The sequence below is a fragment of the Phoenix dactylifera genome, chromosome 18 (assembly GCF_051530095.1).
Source record: "Phoenix dactylifera cultivar Ajwa chromosome 18, Ajwa_hap1_PhDact_Kaust_v1.1, whole genome shotgun sequence".
Classification (NCBI taxonomy): Eukaryota; Viridiplantae; Streptophyta; class Magnoliopsida; order Arecales; family Arecaceae; genus Phoenix; species Phoenix dactylifera.
In genome coordinates, this window is record NC_143207.1 from 19,041,270 (window position 1) to 19,061,530 (window position 20,261).

The 20,261-nt window shown below is 38.3% G+C and overlaps 1 protein-coding gene across 2 annotated transcripts in view; it reads right to left on the bottom strand.

Moving 5' to 3' along the window:
- Positions 1-415: 415 nt before the first annotated feature.
- Positions 416-20,261, bottom strand: part of LOC103713882 (Tetratricopeptide repeat (TPR)-like superfamily protein) — a 36,533-nt gene continuing 16,687 nt past the window's right edge. The window contains exons 14-22 of one of the 2 annotated variants that reach the window (XM_008800934.6): positions 17,318-17,383; positions 13,292-13,510; positions 13,023-13,074; positions 12,363-12,733; positions 12,162-12,256; positions 4,079-4,318; positions 3,340-3,983; positions 985-1,188; positions 416-895 (exon numbers count right to left, since the gene is read on the bottom strand). In XM_008800934.6, coding sequence (XP_008799156.4) covers positions 711-895; positions 985-1,188; positions 3,340-3,983; positions 4,079-4,318; positions 12,162-12,256; positions 12,363-12,733; positions 13,023-13,074; positions 13,292-13,510; positions 17,318-17,383 — 2,076 coding nt within the window. In that variant the 3' untranslated portion in view covers positions 416-710. Of the gene's footprint in view, positions 896-984; positions 1,189-3,339; positions 3,984-4,078; positions 4,319-9,847; positions 11,944-12,161; positions 12,257-12,362; positions 12,734-13,022; positions 13,075-13,291; positions 13,511-17,317; positions 17,384-20,261 lie in introns of those variants that run through there. The other variant, XM_089928500.1, reaches the window with a different exon arrangement.

Genomic DNA, 20,261 nt, shown 5'->3' on the forward strand with positions numbered 1-20,261 from the left:
TTATAAGCATCATCCATCCCTAAGATTCCAACAATGCTTATAGGCACCATTTTAGTTTATTCTCTTGTGTAACAAGACCTTATAAACATCGTCTGCCCGTAGACTTCCGACGATGCTTATAAGCATCATCTTAGTTAGCTTATTTGTTACTTAGTGTACAATGACCCTCATCTATCGCTATGCTTCCCACTTCTGCCGCTTTTAAGCATCGTAATATACCGACGCTACTAAAAAGTGCCGGCAAATTTTGGCGCGGTGACTAAATTACCGACATTTCTTTCTAATGTCAGCAGATCACAGTCAAAGAATCCTCTTTTTCCTGTAGTGTATGTATCCTATGTAGAACAGGATGATATTATCATCACCTTTCTCCAACTGCACCAACAATATAGCTATTATGGTCAACAGATGAATAGATGGCAAACATTGCAAAGTAGATAAGAGCAATATGAATCTAGATCCAATGAGCGCTTTATCCGATATACACTAATGTACAACAAAATCAACTTAACATGTACAGACAGTGAGATCAAGAAAAGTCGCCGCAACCCAGAAGCCACTCACACATGGGTGGAATTTGCTAGTATCATGGCAATCAGTGTTTGGATCCACACCAGCCACTGTAGGGGCGCAACTCAAGTCAGCTATATTGAATCAACAGGATATGCAAAAGAATTGCACAAATCGCATAGAGCCAGAGAAGCAAGTTGCTATCCCTCAGAAAGCTTCTGCAAAACCTTCCAGTATCTCAGACAAGATGGATTCAAATGTACTGCTTGAAGAACCCAATTCTTTGGGATTTGCATGGATTCTATGCCAGAATGTTGGCTGGAGCTTGCATTCAACTGCCTTGCAAGCAAGTACATTTGGAAATACAACTCAGCAGGCCTCATTTCTGTAAAATAGAGAACTAAATGAGCAAATGGCAACATAAAAATGGAGTTGACAGTAAAATTTGCACATCCAAGAAGCTATGTTCAAAACCTGCTGGCCAAGAGAACCATTCGACTCGAAGGTTCCTCTCCCACTTAGCTTTTGCACCAAGGCTAGCTTCTGCTTGAGCCAACAACAAGGAAACAATAGGTAAAGGAACAGGTGAGGTCTCCTGGGCCTTGGTGAGGCTGCTTACTGCACGGGATAAAAATTGAGGACCTGGTTGTTGCCTAGCAAGCTCCATGCAGACGGCACCTGTCAAAGAAACAAATAAAATCAATAAATATCTATTGAAAAGGTGGCATAAAAAAGGTAAACAAGGATTAACATGTGGAAGAGGAAAACTGAAAGTATAAGCACTCAGCAAGAGCAATTTACATGTGCATCCAGATCAAAATTTCATTAACCATGCTGCTTTTATCCTATAGAAGATCCATTTATCAGACCCAGTAGCTCATGTACAACTATCTGTTACAATAACATGCAATTTGCAACCCAAAGATGTAAATGAAACATGTTTTCTTGAAAAGACAGCTCACTTAATCACATCTTCCTTTGATGAGTAATATGTGTTCAAGCCCAGAGATCCTGAGCTGCTTTCATAAAGCAAACTAGAGTAAACCATCACTTGATCAGAAGTTTGAGCCATTATTTCTGCTTAAATTTTATCTGATCCCAAATTTCTGACCACATCATAAATTTGCTAAAACAACACAATGTCCAATCTTCATGCTTATTTCTTTTGAGCAATATCCAATGTTTATTGCTTTCTTTACAAACACTTAAACTTCAAAATACATCAGAGTACAAACAAATTAATGTACAAATGGAGTACCCTCTCAAAGAATGCTGGAAGACAGCAACACCATCACACAGGCCCCATATATTTGTAGTTTCACCCAGCTAGGATAATGGACCAAAGAAAAGCATCATGCATATCCTAGCAGAAGAATTCATCCTAGCTTTATGTGCAGACTAACTGTTCCATCATGTTTTTAAATATATCAAAGTTACTAGGACAAAGGAAACAGTAAAAGAAATAGCTTTCCTTAGTTGATAAATAATTATTCCGCAAGTAGGACTGCAAGTGGATTGAGTTGGAACGGGGATGGGCACAAAACCAAATCCAGTATATTTTTGAATCAGGTCAAAAAATTGAACCCAAAGCTAATCCAATTCTCTTCAAGTTGGATCAGACCGAATTTGATATTAATTTTATCAATCCATGGGATTTTTTTGGACCAAAACAGGTCATAAATAATTCAAACATAAAATAAATATATATAAATTGGTTTTACCTACTCATATCATAAACATATTATGCAATAAAATAGTAGTAAACGATATGAAAACATAATTAGAAACACATTTAGCATATAATTTAATTGTAATCATATATAATTATAATCAACAACATAAATTATTGATAATCTCTTCAACTATATAAAATTAGCTTATTTTTCTAATTTTTCGATTCCAAAAATAACCTAATCACATGACCAAAAGAATTCTAATGTTGCTTGACTTTGAGATGGAAGAGTCCTAGGAATTCTACAATTCTATCATAATAGGAGTCCTATGTTTTCCAAAATTCAAATTATTAATAGTATTGTTGGTTTTAGATAAAAATATAATATAGAAAATAAATCTTAGTGTAAATTTTAAAATTATATTTGGGTCAGAAGCATATTATAGCAAAATTAAAAAAAATATTGGCACATAAAATCCTGGAAGAATTTCATGAAAAGGCATATTACTGTGTTATATCCATGCTTAGATTTTTCTAAACTTCAACTTATATCTAGAATTTTCAGGTGCCACATGCATCATAACTAGTATGATGAAAAGAACACTAATTTCTTATATTTAAGGAGGGTTTTTAAATACATAAGTATACTTGTATTCTATCGGTTTTTAAGGATCAAAATCCAATTCATTTCTGAAATGGGTCATGTTTTTGAATCCCAGCCTAATCCATATAACTCTAGTTGGGGTTGGACCGGATTAATTTCAAATCAGTTCCAGATCGGAAGCAGGTCAATCCAATCCGCTTGCGGCCCTATCTGCAAGTCATAAATGGAGGTGTCACAGAAAAAATAAATATTCCATTACTTTTTGTTGCATAAACATATTGATCACCATGCAGGCATGCACAAATACAAGAATTTTCTATTCTCTTTTCATGGGGGACTCGGTTGGTGCTTATTAAAATTATTCCAGAAGGTGAAAATGTGAAACAGCATTATATATTCTACCATTTTCAACCTATTCACATGATAGGTGGAACAGCTCAAGCAGTAGACTTGGATACTTTTATTACAACAAAAATGGAAAGTAAGGCAGACCATCTAGCATAACAAATGAATGCGAAGAAATTTTAGAAAGACAAAATGAGAATATAAGTACCATGAAAGAGTAAGAGGCAGCTCTCCGCATCTCCGATTGCACAGGCATGTGCTAAAGCTTGTTCCGCACGTAAGTAATCCTGATCCCATATATAGGATTGAGCACAGGCTAAATAAAAGACAGCCTCCCATATATTTGAGGAAGCCCCTTTCCCTGTGGAGCACATATGAAAGTACATATCTATTGCATTTGAATTGTTTTGCAATTGGTATCTGGATTCAATATATTTTAGTGATATCCAACCAATTTGATTAAATGTCTTAATCTGCAAGCAATTCATGTACTCATTTTTAAGGTTCAAAAAATCCTCTCCTGCTGCATAAGCACGACACAATTGTAAGTGTGCAAAAAAGGGATCACTGTTGGGAGGAAGAATTCCTAATGCATCAGTAGCATGCTTGACACCACCATGATAGTCACCACACTGCAAACTGACCTCTGAAGCACAGAGCAGAAGCACAAACTTTTGATACTGATGTAGTTTATTTTCCTTCATATATATTTCTTTGGACAGAGCAACTAAAAGTAGACGTTTCAAAGTAGAACAGAGATGTTGAGGAAACTTTTCTTCCCGAGCTTTCTGTAGAACATTAAGTACAAGAAGGTAGTGTGCATCCAAGTTCCACGGTTCTTGATGCAACCATCTGCATTGAGATGGTAGAGAATAAAAAGAAATGGCCAACATTAAATTAGCAAAGAAAACTACTAGCTAGAAAAGAAAAGGAACTTAGAAAAGTACCTTTGCATACTGTGTATGACATTTGTTCCATGTGCAGGCTGGTCTTTGCAGGTTGGAAAAGAAAACTTTGGATTGTTGGAACAGCTAGCATAGCAAGCAACAACTGCAGCACCATGAATTTTATATGACAATTCTAATTCTTTCTTAACAATGTGTCCATTCGGTGTGGCAGTGCATCTAGCTGCTTTGTGGGAAGCCATCCAATCTCCACTGGATAGTAGAAGTGAACTAAGCTGGCTTCTGCCTCAAGCAACCAGAGAAAAGGGAGGAATGAGAAAGAGGCTAGAAATGAAGGGGAACTAAAGACAAAAATATCACTATACAGAGATCTGATGCAATTTGAAATATTTATGTTTAACGTCTCTCTGTTTAAGTCACCTTTTTCTTTGAAAGATGCTAAGGATGAAAATTGTAATAGAAATTCTTTTCCTATCCCTGTTTTCTTGAATATTTAGCTCGCTTGTTTATGCTTTTTTTTTCCTTCTATGAAGTACTGAGATCTAAAATAAGAAAAGAAATTAACAGATCTACCAGCCATGGCTATGTTAATCAAAAACTATGCAATTCAGAGAAAAAGGATAAATTTGAAATTTACTGGTAAGGGGTGGACAGGGGGTCATCCCACCCCCCACCAAAAACCCTCCAAAAGAAAGGCGCCAAACTAAACTCCTGCTGAATAAAAGCCTGTCACTTTCTAAAAATCTTGGACCATATCCCACCGTAATAAATTTACATGACATTAGAAAAGAAAATTTTGGGCCTTTGGGAGTACCAAAATTTACCCCTACATTACATGGGTATAGGTAAAGGTGTTGAGTAGTGGTGCATGTCCAGGTGCCACATCCTTGTTATCCTCAAACCTTACAATACAAGGACAACAAAAAAGGATCCAAAATTGGGTTTGTGGATGCAGACACATTGTCCATGACTAATCTTATAGAACTTGGCCTTCTTTAGTTTAACTTTTAGCCCTTAATTCTGCTTTATACACACTTGTGCCTTGCCTTGACTTACGCTTCTTGTGCACACACTTACATCAGGTTTATGCACACTTACATCAGGTTTATGCACATCCAGGGACTAAATGTTCAACAGCCAGCATGATAAGGAATCCAGGACAAAATATATCTAATGAACAGGTTCTGATCATAAAACGTCTAGTTCACCATGAGCGTGCCTCAGCAGGTAAGTGACCTGTGCCGTCCTCTCTCATGTCGACATAAGTACAATTGAGTAAGGTACGGAGTCTGGGCAATACATATTTTTCTTCCATTTTCCCATAAGTTTCTCTCTGACCAAATCTTATTAAAAGAATTTATTATAGTGGTCAACTTTATTATTATTTTGGAAAAATCTGCATTTTATCCAACACAAATATCTATTTAAGTCACCTCTCTTTCTCTCTCCACATACATACATAATCAGGAGATCTCCCTAGTAAAACTGGGCTCCCAATTTTCATTCTTATTCACCTCTGCTCCTCCCCTTATAGCTCCCAACCCTCCCTCAGCATCTCATGTCCATCCCATGTTCCCCTATCCTCCCATCCATTGTTGCAGGCCCCCATATTTGACTTCTCTCTCCTCCCTTCTGATCTCTTCCTTGTATGCCCCATCTTCATTGAATTCTTACCTTACTCAATTCTTTAGTAAATTCAACAAAAAATAACACATTATACATTGTTTCTGCTTTCTGTATTTCTTCTATATCTCTAATAATTCTTGGTATACATATCACTATCATAATTTTCTGAGATTTATGATTTTCTTTATATGCAAATCATGCATTGCATTGCTTGTATAATAGGAAAGCATAAATAAAAGGAAAGAAACCTAAACTAACACTCCAATCTAAATGGTTTTACATCATTCGAGAATATGACTTCCACAACTCCAATCTAAATGGTAGTCAACATTTTGAGGGGTTTTTTCTTTCCAAAATGAAAGATATGCAAGGTTTGTCGAACCAGTACCATAGGTCATACCGATAGGTGATTGGTATACCAAAACAGGAAGAGCCGGAGAGGGAGAGGAAGAGAGAAAGAGAGTCCTTGTTGTCATGGAGGGGGGGAGGAGAGAGAGAGAAGGAAGGAGAAAAGGGGAGGACCAACAGAAACCCTAACCCTAGCGGAGCGAGAGAAACAGAGAGATAGAGAGGAGCGCCTAGCAGTGATGCTCGAGCAACATTGATCGAGTAGGGGGAAGGTGCTCCAAGCAATCACAAGCGCCGTGGGGGGAGGGCTCAAAAGATCGGGAGCCAAGGCGGGGAGGGAGGGGGCTTTTTATTGAGCCACATAGGGGAGTAATTGAACCACGCTTCTTTGAATCGGGGGGAGGGGGTCAATCAAATGGTGGAGCTAGTTTGGCCTATTTACCTAGCCGATAGGGTGAACGTCCCGGCTCCTCGTCGGTTCGATTCGGTGCATCCCGAACCGGACGATTTGGAGCAGTACGGCCAACCATGCTTGCTTTTAGTAATAAAAGAGTTTGGGATAAACATTTCATACTACATCTATTCTAACAAGGATTCAAATCTCAAGAATTAATACTGCATCAATAGACAATATGACTTTGTTACAACTGGGCCGAAAAAAAATTAAACCAAGAAGCATGAGTTCAAGGGTCTATAAACCTAGATATGGACGAAATAATGCAATGCAATACAAGTCGGGTTCCCCCAATAACAGTGTGTATCAGCCCCTACCATAACATCTCATGGCCAATTGTACTATGGTGCCAATATTCACAAGATTGTAACCCTTCTTTGAATTATAAATATGTTCCCAAAGTCCTAATTTTTAGTCTGTAATCTAATTCATCGTACACATACACATAATCTTCATACAAATAAAAAAGGAAAATAAATGCTCGCCACCCTTCTTTCCAAATAACAATCCCCTTAACAACTCTCTCCAAAATCTCCAAGTCTCTTTAAATTAAAGGGAAAAAATTGAGCATTAAGAATGATCTAGTCTCACCCTTAATGAGAACTAGTCCTTCTCTCTCATCTAAATCGATTATCTTGTTCTTGTTGGGTTTGTCCATTGATGCACATGACCCAAGTAATCATGATTATGAAATCAGGATGATGATGTCAAGTTTGCTTTTAAAACACAAAGATCTAAACAACAGACATAATCAGAAATAATTCCTTTGGTTCTCAATCTTTAGTCATCCTTCTTTTTCTTAGACATGATATGATAACATGTTTACTTTGTATAAATATATTACCGGTGCATATAATTAAGCTCTATCACTATCAGTTTGAGGAAAATACATAGAAATATGCTTGTTTTGGTATTTGTTTCCTGTTTTTATTAGATTCAGCAAAACCAGAAAGGAACTTTACGACGATGTTTGGTAGCATGATATCAAACACCTGGGTAGCGATCCCTAACCCACATTTAATACGCAAATCTTATATTGCTAAAAACCCTGGTTCCGGTTTAAGTTTTGGAGATTAATAGATAAGTTGAGAAAAAAGTGAAAAAGTAAGAGAAAGAAAGAGCGTGGTAGACTTAAACGGAGGATTAGTATAGTTTCACACCCCCTCTCTGCCTCCTGCAGGTGAAGTAATATTAACCCTGTTACATGACTTTCTTAGCATTAACTATCATTTTAACCAAAAAAAAGTGACCTTGTTTGGGGGTCAGAGGGATGACCTGTTTCTAACCCTAGGGCAACCTAGAAGCAGTTGTAGCTTAAGGATTTTTCAACAATTCATGATTGCGACGTAATTATTAAGTACAAAAATAGAAAACCTTTTTTCGTGAATCATCAAGACTCGTTTTATGTATAACATGTGAATACAAAAGTGGGAAAATTGATAACCAATGAAAATAAAATATTTCAAATTAATATCCTAGGATTTGGTCAAAACTGCAATTGAGCTAAGATATGTTCCAACTATAGCGTATCCTAACTTTTCAGTTCATAGGGCCAAAATATGTATGGCATTTGATGGACCCTCCAAGGAAGAAATTCCCGGTTCCACTCTTGAAAAAGAAGGCAAGGTTAATATTCATACATGATGACCAAGCTATTATTATGCATGCTAATGCATTGCACACATACTCCTAGAGAGAAAATAATATCATGTAACAATTTGAACCAAACTAAAACGAGTATGTTAAAGGTTAAACCAACTTGTCTGCATATACTCGATAAAAAAAAAGAGCCAAAAATAGAAGGATCTTTATATTTATAAATAAGTAGATCAAGTTATTACTCTAGGTTTGAGTAAACAGAAGCATAACAAGATATTATTGTGATCACAATCAAGCATAACACAGTGGAGACTCCGACCATTGGAAAGAAATAGGTTTTCAAGTTCCACATGAAAATGCTAAATACTTCTTCCTAGAGCTATTTAACAAACAAGCCAATAAGCAGCTGCTATTCATCTCAAATTCAGTAAATAAGACGAACACGAGTCAAGATTTTAAGCTCAAAACACAAACAAGCTGAACATAAACTAGGTCTACTTCACTTTTATTTAGCTCAATTTGGCTCACAATAAAATATAATATAAGTATTAAAGTATACTATAAATTTATGATTTACCTATAAGAAAATCTTTTATCTCTATAAATCTACTTGACCAAAAATATTTCTTGATGTTTACAGAACTCAATAATTACACTTCTAATTTTGGCGGCTACACTTCTCTTGTTTCTCTCCCTTTGAGAAAAAGCATATATAGAAGCTTGAAATCAAGGAGTGAAATTATTAAAGAAACGAATATGCATAGTTAATAGAAGAGTGGATATCATGATTCCTCTTCTAGATCAACGATGGGAGATAATTAACAATGGGAGATCATGCAATGGTGACAAGACATGAAAGTATTCAGGTGCAAGACTACCTCTAGGCACCAGCTTTTACCTTAATCTCCTTAGTTCTTACCCTCTTTAGCACCCCTCTCCCTCAATCCTTCTTCCATCCACTGTCCTTCCCCCCTTTTCACTCTCTGTAATGATGATGACTTACAGATCTAACAGTAAATTGTTACCAGCACATCATCCTTAAAATGATTGATGTCCAAATCCAGCATTTTACTTAGCCCCAGCCCCTCCAGCATCACCATTTCTGTCTTTTGTTCCACCTCAAGCTTCTCCCTCACTCTATCTCACCCTATTTCCGCATAGAACTGGGCAGTTGCATGTCAGCCCCCAGCATATGTGTCTTAATCAATTGCCTGTTTACTATCACTGTCACCTTGCAGGCTTGTTTGCCCTTGCCCTTGTTCTCACCTCCTCTAAACTCCATGCAGGCCCAACCAACCTGAGTTTAAGATAGCTTGATTACACGAGCTGTGTGAGAGCCTGGTCCATTGACCGGCCCGCACATGATTTGGGCTGCAAGCCCTTGTGAGCAATGGCTCACACGGCCTGTGCACGTGGGAGCGGAAAAAATCGGACTCCAAACAGAAGTCCTTCTTCCTACGATCCCACAGGAAGGAGAAGTCTAGGCGACCGAATCCTTCCATGTTTGAGCTAATTTTCATCTATAAAAGGGTCTCTCCTCTACTTTTGCATCCACCTTGGAAAAGCTCCCATTAGAAGTATACATCTCTTGTTATTCCATGGAGAATCTAGGAGATTTCACCGTCAATCCGGCCAAAAGAGCTCTCCGGAGCCAAGGTAAGGCCGCGACCTTCTTCCCCTCTGTCCTCTCTTTCTTCCACGGCCTCCAACCACCGTTGCAGACGAAAAAGTTCACCAAAAATCAACCAAACTCCACTTCCCCTATTTTCCAATTTGTTTCTCCCTTTTTCCTACCATCCCTGTCGTCGACGTTCATCACCGAAGCCCTCGACCACTCTCCCATGTTGGTCTCTGGCCGAAGCCAGACCCCCAGCCACCAGCAAGCGAGTTGAGTCCGAGAATCGCTGAACCAAGAAACTCCCCTGTTCGGCCCTATTTGGATTGATTTTTACCTACCGGCCACCACCACCGACTTCCCTCCACCGCCTCCGACTGCCACCTCGCTGGATAACCACGGCAACCGCCGAAGTCCACCCCTCCTTTCTTTCCCTGTTCTACCAAAGAGAAGAAAGAAAGAAAGAAGAGAGAGAGAGAGCCCACCACTTTCTCTCTCTACTTTTCCTCTCTTTTTCTCTCTCTAGAAGACCTATGGATCCTAATACAAGGTCCTGTCAACTTGATCTATGAACCTGAGTTGATCCCTAAAAAGAGGCCCTAAACTGCCTTGGTGCTCGGGCCGCCTACTGGACCGATCACCCCGGCCATGTTAAGTGTTCCTAAAATCATCTAATGATGAACCCTATTGAACGATCTTGACCCTGATCGAGTTCATGCCCCATGATTCATTGACTGAATTGCTTAAATCTGACCCGTCCGAAGCCGCCATACTCTGTCACCTGACCAACTGACTCCTTTCCTCATTATTTTAATCATATTAAAATTATCGAGCAGAAATTAATTTTGCTTTTAATATTTTTAATAGGGTTAACTGATTTGTCTAGTAAAGTTTGACGGTCGGGCGAAAGAAGTAAGTACATCTTACCCTCCTTACTTATTTTTCAAATTATCATATTTTTTCTGCATAAGATTTGCTTGTGGAAATATTATATTTTTCTTAAAATTATAGATCAACATATGTGTTATAAAAATCATGCTTTATAATAAAAAATATTTTCATGAATGTTTTAATGAAATAGCTTTTTTATAAAATATGAGTTTGATCATGCCATTTACTATTTTTCATCTATATATGTGTATGTTTTAAGAAAAAGATATTGTTGGTGGAAAAATGGACCACCCCACAAATGTAATTATAGCACCCAAATCCATCAGCAAGCTCGAGCTCATCCCAAGTGATGGAGCTCTTCCGCTCTCGAGCTCATCCCAAGTGATGGAGCTCTTCCGCTCTCGAGCTCATCCAAGTGATCGAGCTCATAGGCCGAGCCGAGCACAGAAGGCCGAGCACAGAAGGCCGAGACCAGAAGACCGAGACCAGAGAGCCGAGACCAGAAGGCCGAGACCAGAAGGTCGAGATCTGAAGGCCGAGCACAGCAGGCCGAGCCCATGCCTTAGCCAAATATCCAATTTCCACCTAACCCTCTAAGGGACCTGACAACTCCACTATAACCTGCCACTATCTCCAAGCCATCAAGGCATAAGATCTTCGCAGGTATTCGGCACGACCTGCCATTAATGCACGAGACTCTCTCAAGTCTCCGATGCACTCAGTCATTTAATGAACACGGCCCAAGACGATCTCCGGATCACTGAACCATCAAAACGTATGGCTCTTCCTGACCGCCGGTTCATTCGGTAATAAATGCACTTACCATCCACGGACCCCAGGCCCACCACAGCCGGCGGTTCAACCACTCCAACAGGTCCGATCGACCGCGACAACTCCCTGATTCCGGTCTGATCCGATCCCGTTCTCCATTACGCCATTAATGGGCCAAATCGTGCCCAATTATTACAAAACAGGACAAACCTCCTGTCACCTCCCAGGTAACAAAAATCCTCCTATAAAAGGAAACCTGGGGGGAAAAGGGAAGGGGGACCAAAACGGGAGGAAAAACCCGAAGCTCTCTCTGTCTTCTCCACATACTCTCCTCCCTGCTCTCTCCACATACTTGCCCCCTCTGACTTAGGCATCGGAGGGCCGGTGGCCGGGCTTTTTTGCAGGACAGGACAGGACTGGACGCACCACCCCTCTTCGGACTCGCACACCCCCCGCGGTGGAGGACGCAGCCGGCCGGCGCACCGCCGTCCGCCCCCTGCAGCAGCGGAGCTCCTCCTTCCCCGGCTTCGCGGCGGCCCCCGGGTCCAATTTCCAGCAACAGTTATAACTATTTGAAAGGTTCTCGGATAGCTATGTATAATCCTGAGAATTGAAAAAGATCCCAAAGCAAATAAGACAAAGTGGATAAATTGTCTTGGAAGCTGTATAATAAAATTAGAGAAAAACACCTCACAAAGGTAGAATATGTATATATGTGTATATGTACAAGTATATGGTATATATGTACATATGTGCATATGTATATATGTGTGTATATGTGTCTCTGTGGGAGTGTGTGCATGTCTATCATCGATCATTACCTTATTAAACTACTGTTGGGATACAAATGAAGAGCTTTTCTCAGGTAATCCACCCCACCGTCAATATCCAAATTTTGTTTTAATCCATGGCCGATCTGAAAATGGAGGAAAAATGAATTCCAGAATATTAGCGACTATTGAAAATGAAAACAATGTCTCCAGGGACAGTTTAAAATTTTGACTTCGAAAGAAAAATCTTACCATTTTGCTGATAGCAATTATGGAGTAAATCTCAGTGACCACATCACGAGATTTAACATTTTGAGGACTTGGAAGAAGCAGCTGCAACTGATTGCTTGGGTCTAGAGCATTCAGCGCAGAGAGCGTAAACATCATTCTTGTACTTTGTAAAAGTTCAGGAGGAAATTTTTGAATGGTTGCAACTGCAGAATCCCTTCCTGAAATTCTGTATATCAAACTGCATATCAACCCCAGCGCAGCAGCTGCACATGTTTGCTTCATGGTTGAGACACTTTGAGCCAAATTTCTTGCCATGGAGAGAGCTTGGTCATACTGTCCAATTTTCCACAATGCAACAGCATATATTTGCAAGCCCTTGCTATCAAACAAACCTTCAGAGATCAGAAAGATGTAATTTGTTAGAAAAACAAACAAAACATCTGGAATTTTTTTCATCAAGGTTCATGCTAAAACGGTCCACTTTGGTACTTATGACATATTCTTTGTTCCTTTTTCTAACGTGGATCTACATCTGAGCCGCTAGAAAGAGTCAAACTTATAAATCAGATAATTGAAACATGCTTTATAATATTTCTGCATTGAAAAAAGAAGACATTCATTAAAAAAAAAAACAGAAGAAGGACAAGGACTCCAAAAATCCTGAAGGTTCATTGGATATACCTTCTTTCTTCAAATAATCACACATTTCTGCAGCATTATTTGCATGTCCTGCCTGCAATGAAATAGAACTGTTTAGTTACAAATGCAACATTTAGAAGAATGTGCATATCCATGAATTTATGCATGATTAGTGCATATGCGCTCAGAGAGAAAAAAGGAAGATAGAGCATGCGGTGTGGCCAGAAGAAAGGGTTCTTTCATCAATGTGCTTCCTTAGAGATAACGGGATCATAGAAAGTTATCAACTCAATCACCCATAAATACTCGACCTTAATGAGTGCTCTGGCAAGATTAACTGACACATCAGCAATATGAGATCTCAGGTCTGCCACTGAATTGTGCTCCATATGCAAAGCACATCGTGCTTGCTGATAGGCAGTGATCGCAGACTGGTAATCTGATCGTGCTTCACATAGCAAGCCATTTAAATTATGTGCCTCAGGAGAGTAAGGCGCTCGCTGAATAGCCTGGCGTATGGCTCCAAATACCTTCAAGAGCATGTGGTTTTTTGTGTTAAATTGAATATAAACAAAGAAAACAGGTAAGTACCATATCAGCAAACCAAGTGTGGCAGCATGGAAAGTTAAGGCATGACAAGATTACTCCAAGAAATGCTTGAAGCCGGGAGAAAGGACTTCGACTTCCAAAATAGATCAAGTGTGACAACATGGAAAGTTGAGGCATGATAAGATTACTCCAAAAATGCTTGAATACAGGAGAGAGGACTTCAATTTTCAAAATAGGTCACAGTAAGCAATACTTAAAACTTCTTCCTTTCTGTATCACATATGCAATCACAAAGTCAAAGTCAGCTTATCACTAAAAGGTAGGCTAAGTTCTTTTGATTCTCATATTTAAACACGGAGCAAAGAGACAAGAACAATAACCTAGAATTGACTTCCATATATGGGAAAGTAACCCAAGCTACCTAAGTTTTTCTAGTATATAACGCCAAATATTGTCACAAAGGAAACAAATGCTTTCCAAAGTCCAATCTTTGCAATTGGTATTTGGTGAGGATTCAACAACAAAAACGCTGCATAAACTTGATGCTGTATTGTCAGAAGCCTCCCAGATAGGAGCACCTAGAAGATTTAATAAACCATCATCTGACAAGCATCGATAGAAGGATAATTACTAACGGTATTACATTAGTACCACTGAGAATCTGCTTTTTTTCTAAAATATCATCAATCCAATAATTTCTCAAGGACAGGACCTTCTGTCCATGGCCGAGAAGTATTTGATCAAGTTCTTGACACCTTAAGCTGTTGAACAGTCAAGTGGCTCTAAAACACTCTACACCATTTATGGGGTTAAGCAAGCATGTCTTAAGACTTACAAACAAAACATGTTCAAAAAATTTGTGCATTAATTACCTGATCCTTCCAACAAATTAAGATTACTGAAACTTAGTTTCTAGCTGGGCAGCAATTCTAAATCATTGATTTTCTGAAGTTGCAATAGAAAACAATTTTCTTTTAGAGGATAAATCAAACATATATGACATGATCCAACGCAACAATACGTTATAATTGCACAGGATTCTGATTAGGTGCAAATAGAGTTTTGATGTATCATAATACACATCTGGACAATTTTTTTCTTAGTATACTCTCAAACCTATATCTCCTCTAGCATCAAAATAAAAAATACAATCCATAAACCAAAGAGAAGGGTGTGAATATCATCATCTGCAAAGGCCAAGATAAACATCAGCATACTAATGTTGAATTATTGTGCCAAAAGTATCTGGCACAATTGGATAAAAGATTTATTTGACAACTATGCAATCATATATATTTGTAAAAATACACATACCACGAAGATATCTAATAAACCATTGAAATATTATGCCAAAAGTACCTGGCAAAATTGGATAAAAGACTTATTTGACAACCATGCAATCATATATATTTGTAAAAATACACAAAGCACGAAGATATCTAATAAAGCATTCATTCTTAAGCAGTAAAAAAGAGATACATTGAGCTCCTCATCATGACCGCTCAAGACAGTAGACTAAGTAGCAAACAATCATGAGGACATGGTAATACAGAAATTTAGGAAGTATGTGTCCGAACTCTTTTAAGGTCTGAAGTCACATGTTTGACCAACAATTAAACCTCCCTAGGGCTTCCATTCTAGGTGTTATAAAAGCATGATCAGATTTTCACAGGTCCATTAGCACTCTCAGTATCAATCAAACTCACTTCTTTGAGCCTCATATGACATCTTCCCTAAAAGACACTAGGTGAGCATTATCTGGTTATCCATTTATGTTGTTCCTCACATTAAAAACAAATCTCCAAGAAAATAAATGGACTCAAATTTCGTAAAAGGATCCCATGTTTTTCTTAATGCTTAATTATGAAACATTGATCTAAAACAAAGCCGTCACGTTGCACTGCTTCCTCTCCTTTTAACATAGTTAAGCACCTTGTGACGCAGAGTCAAACATATAGAAAATAATGTTTTAAAATATAAAATCCAATTCAACATCCGTACCATAAAGACCTCTTGTTCAACTCAAAACAGCCTCAACCATTCATTTCTCAACATTACCAACAATTTTCTCATTTTCTAACTATAAGAAACATGTTAACTATCTTCTACTTTTTGTGTTATTTTGGTATATTTTTTGGAATAATAACAACAAATTGTCTTAAGCCTCATGGATGACCCTAGATAAATTTATAGTAGCAATGAAACAATGATTTGCATCAATCTGTGATATTGGTAGACACAGACATGGATGTCAAAATGGTGACACAGCTATGGATGTCAGACATGACAAATTCCCGAAATCGAAATATGGAGTAATATGGATTATAAATAAATATGCCTGGATAAGCACTTAATTATACCTTATATTCTTATCTAATCATGATATATGCATAAGGTACATAACCAGAATGATTAAATTGATTGAGTTCAGACAAGCTTTTATCCTAATTAGAAGATAAAATATAAATAGTAAATCAACATTGGCCACAATTTTAAGAAGAAAGCTGTTTCGTAAGTATCCATATATATAAATCAGGAACAGATACAGGACATGGTAGAGTGCAAAGAAGTGCTTTGAAAAGAATGAGGATGTCAGTGCAAATAGGAAAAATGTGCCAATGTAACTATATATTGTAAACATAGAAACGTAAAAGAATTTAAGTAGAAACTGCAATGTATCGGCAAGGTACCGGTAGCACTATACTCTTAAATACCAATCCATACCAAAAATGGTACATCACCTCATTAGTGCTGTGCTGGCACCAAGAGACATATGTTATTGTTTACCAGTTTGGTATCGTACTATACTTGTATGTATCATACCAGTAAGGTGCTGGTTTTGATACTTCAACCCTCAGATCGATATATTTTGTAGTAAGTTTTCATCTCTATAGGTGAAATTGTTGATTGATTCTGAGTTTTTTTTTTTAAAAAAAAAAAGTTTACATGGATTCAAACAATAACAAAGCAACAAATAGCATTACATAAGTAAATAGGTTATTCATGATAGCTGGATGTTACAACATTATATGTCGAAGCAGGTAGGAAGCATCAAGAGCAGGTTTCGAAGCGAGAGCAAGATTCCAAAGTGCAACCACAATCTCTCAGCAACAGTTTCTCACTATTATGGGTAAGAATTTTACAAGATCAACCTTTTTATGCAATTTTTGCAAGAGATCACTGTCTAAGCTCCAGAACTTTTGAGAGAAATGTGTGAGATGAACTACTAATTCAATTTCTGCATCTTTAATCAATATACCTCAACAATGATTATACTTTTAGTAGTCCCCTCACATTAACAACAAATCTAGACTATTTACATGCCTAATCAAATGTCTCCTATGCCACCAATATGACATTGATACACACTAAAGAACATTGTTACACAGACACGCATGGTATGCAGTACCGGTCGGTACCGAGCATACCGTACCAGTGCCGGTGGGTACCAGCACCGGTATACTAGTGTCAGTATGCTTAGCATACCGCATACCATACCGTACCGATACTTAGTACGCCTATGCTAATGTGGCACCGACATGGGGTCCGGTACCGGTACAGCGAACCTTGCAGACACGCATGACCTAAGTTGCAGATGTAAGCTGATATGCTAGCCATGGCTGCAGCAGAAATTCTCCAATCTATCCAATATAACTTTCACATGGTGAATTCAACCTAATTAGATTGGATGAGCAAGCTTATTTAACTGAATTGCAGTTCTGCAGGAAGCAAGGAAAACTTCAACAAATTAAAACATCAGCACTTAGCCAACAAACAAAGAGTCATACCTTAGGAGATAGTAGTTGACCAGAAGGAATTGCAAGTGCTCCAAGACCAACTTGAAATTTTGGGAGCTGCATGCAGCCAAATTCCAAACATGAAACAGACAAACTGGAAGACTTGAGCAGTGAACTGAAGGTACAGAAACTAGAAGTACATAACCAAACTATCCAAAAAAAGGAATAATGAATCTGACATCATAGCCCGAATAAATTTATATACAGTTGTTCTGAACATTATTCTACCCATATAGAAAGCAATGTTACTGTATCAGCTGCACTTTTACAAAGACAATAGTTCATGTAACAATTTATCTCGATACACTGTTTGGATTTCTCTGCAAAGATTTGGATTTCTTTGCAAAGAAATTAAATCCATCATGCATAAAAATTTATATTGGATTAGCCAAAAAAAAAGTATCTCGAGAATAGGGTATGAAAATTGATGACAGCAAACACTTTTTGCCAAAACATTTTACAGTTCATTCTATCTATATGCTCCACCAAAAAAATCAACTGAAACAACCTATTCACTTAAAATTTTAACTTACCAATTTCTTAGGAATCTTCTCTTAACAAAACCTCAACAATGTTAATTACTGTGAGTTGGAAAATTTGTATAGAAAAGAGAATGCATCAAGGTTGGACTTTAACCTACAGAAAAAAAAAACATAAGAGCAACTGGAAGATATTTCTAAATGAACCACGTAAAATTGAGTTCTATAAAAGAGAAAATTGAGTTTACATAGAAAGAGTATGTAAATAATTCAGAAATTGACTAATCTAATACAGCAATAGCTGAAAATGAGTTTGTGTAGGAAGATGAATTCTGCTTAGCTGACTAAAGGTGGAAGGAATAGGGGAAGCAATAAGTAAAAATTTTAAACAATCTATTTTGGCAATTGCAAGTTAGTTAATATGAAAAAAGATAGATGCAAATGGACATCCAATGAAAGGAGAGCTGATGAGAAATTGCAAAATATGCAGCATTGAAAAAGGAATATGGAGCATTAGGCTGGAGGCATAATCTGATAAGGAATGAAAGTTCTACAGGCAGAGAGGCTTGCAAGTACAATTGTTCAAGCTGAACAAGTAGCATAGGCCCTGCCTCTGACTGAGAGAGTATAATGACCCAAGACCTCACCCAAAAGGGCTAGCAAGAAGTTGTAATTTCGGGTTTTTATTCCTGCTTAAATACTCGACCTCCCCAAAGCACAACCAATGTAGTGAGTAATCACATGGCCCCACAAGTCCTGACATACAACCCCTGCACAATCAAAAATACCATGATCGGCTTGTGGTAGTCCTAGAAGGCCCAACGTTGAAATGCCCCCAACCACAAATGGGATGTGATTTACCATTTGTAACAACTTAAGACCTGAACCAAAAGAGCTAGCCGGAAGTTGTACTTTGGATCCTTGGCCCTACTTAAGTATCCAAGACCCCCCCAATGCAAAACCAATGGAGAACTAAACATAAGCCTGCAGAAGTCATCACGATTAAGCTAAATAAAATTATATATTGATGGCATCTTATACTAGGTTGGAAGATGAAGTAAAAGATGAATATGGTTTCCCTATGCGTATTTTTATAGGTTAAGTTCGAGCTGCAAAATCACAGACCATGAAGACAAGCAATCATCAAGGGCCTACAGCTGGCAATTTACGCAGGTCTAGGTAGACAAGAAATTATGGTGGAAGCTGATTGCTTGGCATTAATAAGGATGTTAGTCAGAGTGGGGCATTCCATTGTAATATGAAGGAGTATGTAGATAAGTCAAAACATTAGGAGCAAGATTTGTTAATTTTCTTTCCATGCACAATTTTAGAGAAGCCAATCAAGCTGATGGTTGGGTTGCAAACCTAGGGAAATTAATATATGATTTTTTTTGTTTTTTTTTGTGGGAGGGGGGGTGCAGGGGGAGGCATGTGAGCTTAGCTCCTTAAATAGGAGAAAAACTTGTATTCCAATCTTTGATAAACATTAATAAAATTTCTTTTTTAACCATAAAAAATATGCACTTTCAACATAATCTAAAATACCTGCTTTAATTTTAATTATTTGTATTCTTTAAGGTTTTTCTATTTTTTATTCTCTTGGGCTAACATCCTAAAAGTCCAAATGAGATTGCTGAAATTTTTGAAAAAGGAAGTCAGCTGGTTAGGTAGAAACCAAAATGGAGACAACCTTAAACCTTAAGCCTAGATCCATTCAAATCAAGGTTCACCGAACTAATACCGAGGCATGTACCGGCCAGTGACTGGTTTGGTATCCGTACATGCCACTCCGGGGTGTTCAGAAACATGGAGGGAGGGGAAAAGGGAGGAGAGAGAGAAAGAGAGAGAGGAAGGGAGAGGGAGAGAGAGGGGGGAGGGAGGGAGGAAGGGGGAGACGAAGGGGGAGACTTACCAGCAAGGGCTTTGCGTCGGAGAAAGGGAATAATCAAGCAGAGAGAGAGAGAGAGAGAGAGCAAAGGAGAGAGCCTCAAAGGCTTACTAGCAAGGTTTTCACATTGAAGAGGGTTGCCTTGAACTTGAAGGCTTCATGCCATCCGGTGGAGAGAGAGAGAGGGGGGAGGGGGGGAGAGAGAGAGAGAGAAAGAGAGACTTATCAGCAAGGGTTGCAGTCGAAAAGGGGGGATTGTCTGGTGAGGAGAGAGAGAGCGAAGAAGAGAACCTTGAAGGCTGTCAAATCGTCAAACCATGGTGGGGGAAGAGTTTATATCAGTAAACTAAGTGATATGGCTGAACCATTCCAACTTGGTGTCGGTTAAGTTTAGTACAGGCCGAACCGCCCAGTCATGTAAATTCAGCAATCACTGATCCAGATGCCACAATGTGAGCCATAATTTCCTATTATGCAATAGAATTAAGAAATGTGCATCCACATAGTCAGTTTTGTTGATGGCACTCTTGGACTCAACAGATGTAACATGTGCACAGAACTTGGAAAA